The sequence below is a fragment of the Octopus bimaculoides genome, chromosome 2 (genome assembly GCF_001194135.2).
Source record: "Octopus bimaculoides isolate UCB-OBI-ISO-001 chromosome 2, ASM119413v2, whole genome shotgun sequence".
Classification (NCBI taxonomy): Eukaryota; Metazoa; Mollusca; class Cephalopoda; order Octopoda; family Octopodidae; genus Octopus; species Octopus bimaculoides.
This window is the reverse complement of record NC_068982.1, coordinates 60,614,647-60,626,088: the sequence shown is the minus strand read 5'-3', so window position 1 is coordinate 60,626,088 and position 11,442 is coordinate 60,614,647. Positions and strand designations below refer to the sequence as shown.

General features: G+C 29.4%; 1 protein-coding gene across 5 annotated transcripts in view; it reads right to left on the bottom strand.

Annotated features, from left to right (window-relative positions):
* LOC106869439 (zinc finger protein basonuclin-2) overlaps positions 1-11,442 on the bottom strand; it is a 215,177-nt gene that overhangs the window by 114,717 nt on the left and 89,018 nt on the right. For all 5 annotated transcript variants that reach the window (XM_052977305.1, XM_014915187.2, XM_052977296.1 and 2 more), the window contains exon 3: positions 5,080-5,182. In XM_052977305.1, coding sequence (XP_052833265.1) covers positions 5,080-5,182 — 103 coding nt within the window. The remainder of the gene's footprint in view (positions 1-5,079; positions 5,183-11,442) is intronic.

Below are 11,442 nucleotides of genomic sequence, written 5' to 3'. Positions count from 1 at the left end.
TATATATATATATATATATATATATATATATATATATATATATACATATTAACATAGAAAATGTGACAGTATGGTATGCTAATCACTTTCAGAACAATTTAAATACACTAATATGATAGACTTTTGAAATAAAATATTTACATGTTTTATGAATAAAAGTTCTTCATTCAATGGTATGTAAGTTGTACAATGTATGTTACCTAAAAACATAACACTAGCAGTGGGATTTGAAATAATGATTGACATTTTTACATTTTAAAATGTACTAAAGTTTCAAGTGTGTGATTATTACCCTGCATAGAAGAGTATTTCAAGTAATGATACAACCAGAAGAAATTTGACTTGGGAGTTTATTCTATTCTAAGTAATAAACTAAGTAAATATTAAGTTACCCATATTGTTCTCTACAGCATCAGAAATCTGCTGCAATGAACTGAACTAGTTGAAAACATTGACTTTTAGAAATAACTTTGCAAATACACATAAACTGTCTCCAATATAACAAGATGTGGCAGACAAGCCAAGTATTATGAAATTAATTCCTTCAGTAATGTGCAAGCAAGGCTTCAGATACTTGTGTTTAGCTAGCTGAGTTGTGAATAAAGACAACAGCTTAAAACTGGACAAAGAGTGCAACAAAGCACAGAAACTTAATAGTAAAAGATCAATTGATTGATTAAATGTAATGACACTTCAACTTAACATGTGGTCTGTCTTTTCACTTAATTTCTTAAGCATGAACATTGCAAGACAATGTAAAAGTAGTAATAAAAAATTTAAAAAGTATTCAACTGAAAACAAGGAGGATGAAACTAACAATGTTTAAGTTGCTGCTTGCAAAAGTAAATTTTTTTAATGTTTTACAAATGATATTCATGAATTTATTTGAAATTATTAAGACTTAAGCAATGAATCAATACAGTAAGTGATCAATTAATTTGATATGTTATAAATTATATTCTTCATGATAAACCTCCTTAGATAATCAAATTATCTTTTATTTGGTATGCTGAATGACAATCTTTTATAAACTAAAAAAGAAGAATGTGTACTGGAGGTACTAAATAATGTTGTACTTATCTCTATTTAGTTTTAAGAAAAACTTCTATCTAGTCACATTTGATTAACAAAACATAACAAATTAGAATTTAATTTCTTTTGATTTATATTAAAAATGAGTTTAACAATTCATTTCCCCAACTTTTATTACACTTTAGAGTTAATGGCTGGTACATCATCACTATAAGATATGCGTCAGCTTTTGTTAAGTATTATGTAAGGACTAAAGACATCTTCAGGATTCAGTACTAATCAAAACACACTATAATGAGCTCCCTATAGCTGATATCTCTTAAATTATTTAGATAGAGCTTAGAGCAACAAACTTTACTGAACACTTCCTCTAGCAGCCTAATATAATAAGTAAAAGCTGCTTCTAACTATTAAATCATAGGGATTCTTCATAGCTAAACAATTCTTTTCACTATAATAGAATTAGTGTGCTAATGAGGTTTCTCTCTGCTGAATGAGATAATCACAAAGCAGTCTTATAAGTTTGCAGTTAAAAATGGAATGAAATAAATGACCATGGGTAAATAGACAATAAATACCAGTTAAATGTAATCAAGGCAATAAATAAATTGAGAAACAGTTAACTCTTAGGTTTATATAGTGATTGATTTATTTGTTCATTTATTTACTTTCACAACTAACCAACATACAAATGAGGTGGTTATCTGATTAATACCAACCTTAACCACACCATCATCATCATCATCATCATCATCATCAACAACAATATCTTAATGTACTATTTTTCTATGAAGGTATGTTGGGTAGGTCTACCTCTCATCTAAATTATTTCTCATCTCACCTAAGAGGACAAGTTATATTAACACTGTCCTTTTATCAGTTGTTAGGTGAAAACCAAATTAAAACTTTAATACAGTATCACATGATAAGTAAAGTGTTATAGCCTAGAAGTGGCTGAAAACTTCAGTTTCTTCATTTCAAATTCTTGTAGATTGTACACTCAATGCAAAGGGTGTTGTGACTAGTGTGTTTCCAGTAGTAACTGCATGATAAAACATTAATTTAGCGATGCTTGACAAATAATACTGCTTCTAAACATAAATAAACAATGTGATTATTAGAGTGAGGACAGTATAAACATGTAACTAGTTTCTTAAGTATAATAATAAACTCCCTAATTGCAATATCTGTGCAAGAGAAAATTAGAGATAGTTCACAGAGAAAAAAATGATGGATTTTGGTAATGGATGATCCTGTTTAAGAAAAAAACAGTATCTTCTTGATACATGACCTTCTAGAGTTAGATGTAATTCCAGTTGTGGTTGTGATGGTTCATTAATGATAAGATTAAGAATATTCTTGAACTACTTTATCATAAAATCTTAAAATCTTCAAGGGTGATTTTAGCAATAAAGATAGCATATTCTTGAATAATGTGTTGGACAGAAATAGTTGTGTATGGTCGAAGTAATAATACACTAGGCAGTATACCCATCATCAACTAAAAATTTACCCAACATGAGAGAAAATGAAAAGCATGTTTTAATAAAAGAGATGTGATGTTCAAATCAAAAATAGAATTAAAAGTACTAGTTTTTAGTGAGTTTTTATGACAGTGCTGTATTTTTCTCTTTTTTAATCATCAGTTTTGAAAAGAACACACACACACACACATTCATGCTGCCTAGGTGTAATGGTTAGTTCAACTCTATGCTTTACAGCAGACACGAAGTTCGATACCCGTAGATTACACTACAACTTTTTCCATCTCCTATATTTATACCTGTATATATATTTGCATAAACTTATAAGATGCAATAAAAACGTATTAGGGTTTATTTCAAACATTTAATTTGTTAACTATAGGAAATTAAAGTATCTGCAATATTTATAATTGATATAAACTGAAGAGTAAATTTAGAATTTATATATAAAATTTCACTGCTGCTTTCAAAGCTGAATATTAGAAATAAAAGTATATATATGTACCAGTCCTGTTACATAAGATTAAATTCCTACAATAAATTTAGCTCCAGCTTTAACACCACCTCTCATTTCATACCAAACAACTTACAGTAATAATTATATCTGTTGCAAGGCATTATCAATGAAATTATTAAAGAAATACTTTAAGAGTCCCTTAAAAAATTTACATAAAACAAGATGTATGAGCTGATCACTGTATTTTTTTTTTTTATGTGCTGTTTTTAGACTGAATCATTCATTAACCAATTATCTTGTCAAGACTATTCTAAAATGTTAACTGTAACAATCAATAAAAATAGTGGAAAGTAGTGAAAAGCTAAGTCAATTTCTAGAAGTTTTATTTAATTAGAAGCCGTGAAATAAGAGGATAAATCATGTATCATTTTTCTCAATGAAAATGCACTAGCACTGTATACGAAGTAGTCATTGATTAGTGGTACTGACTGACCAGGCAGGTTCAGTGTATAAAGTTTCAGCTGATCTACTTGAGTTGGTACTCAAACATAAACGCATGCTACCTGTTGTTATAACAAGTAACAGGACAGTCGTAAATGGAAATCACTCACTCATAAATTATTCACAGTGATTCGATTGAATTTATTAGAAAATTCCACAATAACCTACTATAAATAAATGCTGATAATGCTTGTAACATAACAAATTATTTTTTCTTTGCAAACTTAGAATTGTTTTGGCCAATTACTGATTGTTTCATAGCAATATTGCATGTATTTAATTACCTGTGTATGAAATATTGTTCACGTTCTTCAGCAGCAGTAAAAAGTAACTGAAGATTTAGTTTTTCATGTGCTTTGCACTATAGAAAATATAAATACACTGCAGCTCATTGGAGGTGAAAGTCTACTACCTTTGGCCTACTTATATGTTGGCAACCAATTACTATGTATGTGTGTGTGTGTGTACAGGTATGTAATGTACATACACTCATACACACAACACACAGACATTAACCAAGTAATCAGGGCCAAACTGAGCTTAAAGACGTAAAGCCTAACATTTTTAGTGGAGAAAAAATAAGTATTTGCTAGTGATGAGAATAAAGTAGAATGACTAGAATTTGTTGTTCACCAGTAATTCTGACTGAATAAGAGAACAACATTCCTTATGTTATATATGGATAAATAGTTGATTTGCAAATATAACATCCAAGACAATAAAAAAGCTCATTTGTTAAAGGAAAAAAGGAAAGGGTTAAATATGTAAACTTAAATGATGGCAAAATAAGTTCAAACAAAGATTAGTGGATATCAGATTGTTTTTAAAGTTGTATCTGTCACAAACAAAAGATATATCCAATGTTTAAACTAAAAGCCAATAACATCTTGGAAAATATCAGCCTATGGTGGCTGTGAAATACTTTATAGTGTAGCTTGTTGATGTAGTAGGAACAGAGAAACTACCAGAGGCATTCAGTAATCAATTCATAGTTTGTTGTTTAGAGAGAAAGAGAAAAGAGGGATGAGACAGCTGCAAATGAAAGGAAATTTATTGATCAATGTCACTGTCCAGCAACTCAACATCTGATAAGGTCCTAGTTATTGGACATCTAATATTTTTCTACATTTTGCATAGTACTGCACCAAAGTAGTTGGCATTATCACCGACCATCTTCTAGTAAATGACTTGTGGTGGGATTTGTTGGCAGTTAAAAGCAAAAGACCTTTGACAACAGATCCATTCATATTTGATCACATAGGCAAGTTTGATAATCTCAAAGCAGCCAATGAGAATCATTTGCGAACAGGTGGCTTTTGTTTAATTGAAATTTTAAAATCAATAAACATGCTTTGAACGAACCATGTCTGCAAATCATATCTACTTTGACTTGGACTACTTTCTTTCTATATTCTACAACTTCATTAAAATAATTCTATTAAACTAAAGAACATTCAAAACATTTAACTTAAAAAGTAGCAGATAAAAAAAACAAAACAAAAAAGAAAGTTTATGCTCAAGAGTAATTAGGAGGAGTAAGAAAAGATATTAATTTTTACATCTCAATGTATAAATTTTCATTTAAAAATATTAAATTTTTCTTACCATGAGCGACCCATCCATGCTTACATGTGTCACATGATCTAAGGTGCAACTTTCCAGGGGCAAAACATTCACACATACAATTTGGCAGTGTGCAACGTATAGCCTGCAATAGATAAAAATAAAATTTGGTATAGTAGTAAATATATTCGATAAGTTGTAATGATAAAAAACACTATTGTATTTGATTTTTGTTTGAGATCATCACACACATATATAGACACACTCTTTCTCACACACGATTTTCTTTTAAATCAACAAAACACCACTTACACACCTGATGTCACAGAGAAGGTACAAGAAATAAATTTTGAATGATACATAAAAAAAAAAAAAAGAACCAACTGGAAGATATGACTTTTGAATATGCTACCATAGTAATGGTTACATACATTATATATGAAGAGTTACTTATTGGTGAAAATAGATAGAAGTGTCTATGAAATTTGAGCTGTGATAAAACCTGGCAAAATAAGCTACTTTGCTGGCACATAAACTGCCATCTATATAGAGTTGACATAATCAGATATCTAGTCTCCATTAGCTATTTTTTAGTGTCTGCTTTTATAGCTCTGGTTTATGTTGAAGCTCTATTGTTTTAAGGTTAATTGTGGCTGTTTCAGTAAAGGAATATATGAAAGCATCATTAACATACTTTCTACACAGAAAGCTATCTCCTGGTAAATAAAAGTTAGGATGGGAAAGAAGATATTTAACAAATAATATTTGGTCAAAACTCTGTTATATCTTATATCAAAATAGAGCAATCAAATTAAAAAACAATCAGTTAGACGTTTGAAGATACTTTGGCAAGGAAGCGAAATCTTGCAAGAGATCCAAATACCATATTTTCTGAATGTTATAGTTGTCATAAGATAATAAGCAACTGCAACTACTCTCTACTCATCTCAAAGGTATATTATACAAATATATAAATATATTTATTCATGAAATAAACTAAGCAAAATTTCCTTTGATTTTTGTTAACTGATACTGTACATATCAGAACAGTATGTTGATATCTAAATATTTCTCAGTTTAGAGGAATATGGTCTGTATTTGAAGAAAGTTACTGATTTGAATTCTATTTTTTATTATATCTAATTCAACTTTTACAAGAGGTGAGCCACAAAATCTATTCTAAAATGCTACATAGTTTATGCAGTTTCAAGGGCAAAGATATCTGTTAGGAACATATTTTAGAGCAATAACAATTATTTTCTCGAATAATTCTGTTCCCCTCCCCTCTCTCTCTCTCTCTCTCTCTACACACACACACTGGTGGTAGGGTTCAAGATAAAGATTAAAGTAAATCAGACAAAAAGAAAATGTTTATTTTAGCACATCTGTTCTATTTTGATAACAGTTATGAGAAAAAGTTTTATTTCCTCAGCATTGATTTGATTGTCTTCTAACATTGACATTGTAATAACAGAAAATTTAAGGAGAATATAAATGATCAGGTTAGCACCTAGAAGAGATTATTACAAACTGAAAGTAATGATCACAAACCAGCCATTATTGTTATAATTAAAGAAAACAAACAGGAATGTAAATATTAGAGGTAAAGGACCATCCAATGAAACATTTGGTCAGAAAACTAAGTTCCAGGTTTAAATGTAAACTACTTGTACAAAACAAAAGTAGTCTATTGTATGTAGAGAGGTAGAATGAAATGATAAAGGTCTACAGGTATCATAGAATTGCGATCAACATTTTCTAATTCACTGCAGTTAGAAAATAGCACAACAAAGTTGGGCAGAATGCATAGAAGGGTAGGAGCAGGTTAATAAGAATAATAAGATTGGGTACTCTTTCATTTTAGAAGTTCAGATATAATGTCTGATAATAAACATAATTAATCAAAAGCAGAAGAATAAATGACTAACTGAATTAACTCTAAATAATTGGCAGTAATTTCAAATATATTTCATCAAATTCTTATTTGTATGAAAGCCATAAGCATAAAATAAAATAAATAAACTAATATAGAAGAAAAGAAAAAAGGAAAACAGCATCATCCAGGCACTACAGTATATGTCAAATCTATGGCAAATTTCCAAAAGAATTTACATCTTTCAACTTTAAAAACATATATGTTATCCATTTTTATTATAATCTTTCTTACTTAAAGCCTCCCGCTCCACCTCTTTAAAATGTTTATTACATTTGATTTAAAGAGATTCTAACTCATATCTACTACCTTTCTATCTGAAGCAGATGTCTTAAATTCTGAGACTAACAACAGTTGAGGACGAGAAGGAATTGTACCTAAACTAAACTAGAGCATGATATGAAGTAATGACTAGCAGGTGTATGCACAAGCAAGATGAAAAGAAATGGAGTTAGAAATGATGTAAACTAAATTAAAATTAAGAAAAAAAAAAAAAAAAAAAAAAAAAAAAAAAAAAAATTTAAGAATTAAACAAGAAAAAGATTATTATAAACACTAATGCATGTGTATGCATGTGTGTGTATGTGTGATCATAAAAATTAAAATCAGTAAAATAATATATAAAAGGAAATATATATATATATATATATATGTATATTTTCGTTTATTCATTTAAGTAGTTTTACAAAATATTCTTTTCTTTTCTAAGATAGTTCAGTTTCTTAGTCAGCTGAGGGTGGTGGGGAAACACAATTAACAATATTCATTGAATTTGTACAATAGTAGAGAAAATTGAAATTTAATTTCTGAGTTAGTGAATCAGTTTGAGTATTACATAAACAAAATCTTCCATCAGAAATATCAATGAAGAAAGTAAAACACTAAATTATGAGGATTATGATTATTTATTATCAAAAGAATTAGAGCAAGTTTGAAACATTTTTATATGCGTGATAAAATAAAGCTTTAACCTGAAGAAATACCCAGTGTATAGTATTATCTTATTATCATTCCATTCTTATCTTACAGATCAGATAATGATTTCTATGTATTAAATTCTGATGTTGATGACAATACTGCTTTAATTTGTTATATCTCTATTGAGACATATGCAACAACTCTATGATGCATTAGGTGACTTACAGAAACCTTTTGACATCAGTCATTGAAGAACAACTTATAAAAATTCTCCACATTGTATCAGAGTTATAGGGTCAAGTTTGGCTATTGAACTCAGTGAAAAATTGTCATCATTGCAGTTTTTTAGCCCCAGTTCAGTAGTGACCAAGCAGACTTAATTCATAGGTATATTTAGCAACAACTAATCTGTCCTTTTTTTTTCAGGCAATCTTCAGTCTGCGCTTGCATTCTTAAAAGAGAATAAAGTACAATTTGAGAGAGATTTGGCTGCTATTTCTACCAGTTTCACTCAAGTTTTGTTATCATACGGTTATGTCCCCTAGAATCCTATCTTTAACTTGTTTCTGTTCATTTAATGACAAAGAATTTAGGATTTTAGATTCATACCAACTATTATGTAATCTCATGGTCTAGGTGTTGTACAAGTTTAAAACGTTGAAAAGAGGACTTATGTAATAGAAATCTGATGATAGTCTGAAATAAATCTTAGTAGCAAAGATCACAAATGTGCAACAGCAACAGGGAAGTGACCTTGTACATGATGCAAGTATAGTGTATTATTCAAGTAGTCATTCTATGCAATTAATGTACATAATGAACATACAAAAAAATGCATGGAGATTGTTTTGGGCTGTGTATATTTTCTGGAACTAACAGATAAGTTTTGTTACCAAGGTAATATAATTAGGACGAGAGATAGGATAATAATAGCATTGGGGAAGAGCTGGAAGGGAAGGAATTGCAAATATTAGCTCCATTAGAAAAGATAGACAATGTGAGATATGGTCAATGAGTGATGTTATACAGAAATGAAACAAGCAATGAATGTTGAGGATCTACAACCAATGAAGTTAATAATTACACCAATGGATAGGCATTGTCAATAATAAATATGACAGAGCTACAAGTTCAAAGAGTGATGTACAACGAAGGTGCTGGTATGTAGGAGATGTATCTATATGTGTATGGATGGGTGATGTATCTATATATGTATGGACGCAAGATGAAAAAGTGCACTGAGTTCCAATAATGTGCAAAACTTAAGTAGTAGTAGTAATAGTAGTAGTAGTTAAATCAGACTTTTGCATAACATAAAACAGAAAACTGTTTTAGTGTATATCACTATGGAAAAAATAACATTAAAATGCTAAAGATATATTTTTCAACACATACTAATCCACACTAACACCTACACATGCGTGTGTATGTGTGCATGATTGAGTGTGAGTGTGTATATGTGTGTGTGTGTATCTGTGTGTAGGAGGTGGCACATGCATACTCACACTTATTACTATTCTTTATATTAATCTATTTGTTTCAGAATTTTCTTTCATCACAGACACAGACAGGGACACACACACACACACACACTCAGTCACTGGATCAGATATGGAGAACCAGTGGCATGAAAAATTCTGAATCTAGTACAAATATTGTCATAATTCAAGGTGACATACATATTTTAATAATAAAGAGCTAAAAAATATATTTCTATAAACAAAAACATATGCTCATCAACTGCATTCAATTTTCTTTTAAAATGAAAGCAAGAAAAATTTACTTAGCAAGATAAACAACTCTTTATAGTTTTCTTCTGTCTAGTTGAATTATGCTCATTATGGTACTCAAAAATAATTAGGTAGAAATCCATTTAACTTGAAATATGCAACCATTTATAAGTAGTCTGAATATAAAATCTGTTAAAAGCATAGCTGTTTAATAAACACATAGATAATTAAATGACATAAAAATGTCATAAATATACATACATATATGCATATATATGTGTGTATGTGTGTATGCTTACACACATATAGGGAACTGTATAAACATCAATCTATTTCTCTCTCTCATATACATATATTCTACCAAATGTATGCTTGTGTGTGTGTGTGTGTGTGTGTGTGTGTGTGTGTGTGTATTTATTTGTTTATTCTTTCTATAAAAAAACTATTTGTTATTGAAGCAACATACAAATAACCGCTAAGTTGATTTAACTATAAGTTAATTTCTAAATGTGTAAATATGATTTTAGACCATCTAAAATATCTGAATAACACTAGGATTTAGAATAAATATGAATATCTTGATAATAAAGGGAAAGACATAATATTTTAAAACATCATCAAAAAGTAATTTTAAATAAATCTTTATTATATGAAATTGTTATTTTTTTAGCCTCTTTCTCAACAAATTGTTTTAACACACATACTGTATAAGCAAGAACAAGTCTCACTGATTCCTCATTTAATGACAAATATTGCTGAAACTATGATGTTAGGACATGAATTAATGAATTCATAATCTATATATTCTCGCCAGGTTTCCATAGACTGTATTCTCAATTCTCCAATTTAGCATTCCTAAGAGCTCAGGAAATGAAAGGACAATCAGCCGACTAGCTCTTATTGATGAGAGAGCTCGGTGGTAAGAGGCAACACAAATATGAGGACTGATTGGAAATTTAATTATAGGAAATAAAAGGGTATTTTGCAAACATTACCAGCAGCAATAACGGGATTACGATGGCATCCTGTCAAGCTGCTGTCGAAAGATGTTACTGTGAACAGCCAATCAGAGTTATCAGTTTATAAGGTAGAGGGTGGAGAAGTAATGCATTACTTTCTGGTGGTTTTGGAGGAAGGTGGGGGGGGAATCTATTGCATGGTATTTTTAGATAAAAATTAGGTCTATCTCCATGAAATAATAATATAATTTTTATATCTATCGCAAAACCTTCTGAAAAAATGACTCATATATTTTTTTTGAACACATTTATTTAGCAAGTGTAAAAATTAGAACACATAAAGAATATGTTATTTTATTTTGTTTTCTTTGAACAAACAAATGGAAGCTATTTCTGTTGTTGATTGATATTTTCACTGCCAAAAATCACTATATCACATTTTCCACATTAGCTTGCTAAACAAATTTACTGACCATTATAAATCTATTGGACACAGTAAATTCTTTGACAATATATAATAAATCCTATATAATCAATGTATCCTTTTTATATCAATAAAATATAATATAATAGATATTTGTATTCATTAGAAGTATTTGAATACTATAAAAGATGAGGTAAAACTAAAATTAAAAGAACGAGCAGTTTAGTTTTTGCATGAACTATGAATAAAAAAAACAAAAGAACAGTATATATACATACGTGTGCATATGTAAGAATGTATTTATTAGCTGTATCAGTGAACACACACACACACACACACACACATGTATGTCAATATATGTGTGTGTGTATACATACATGTATACATACATACGATGATGATGATGATACATACATACATACATACATACATATATATATA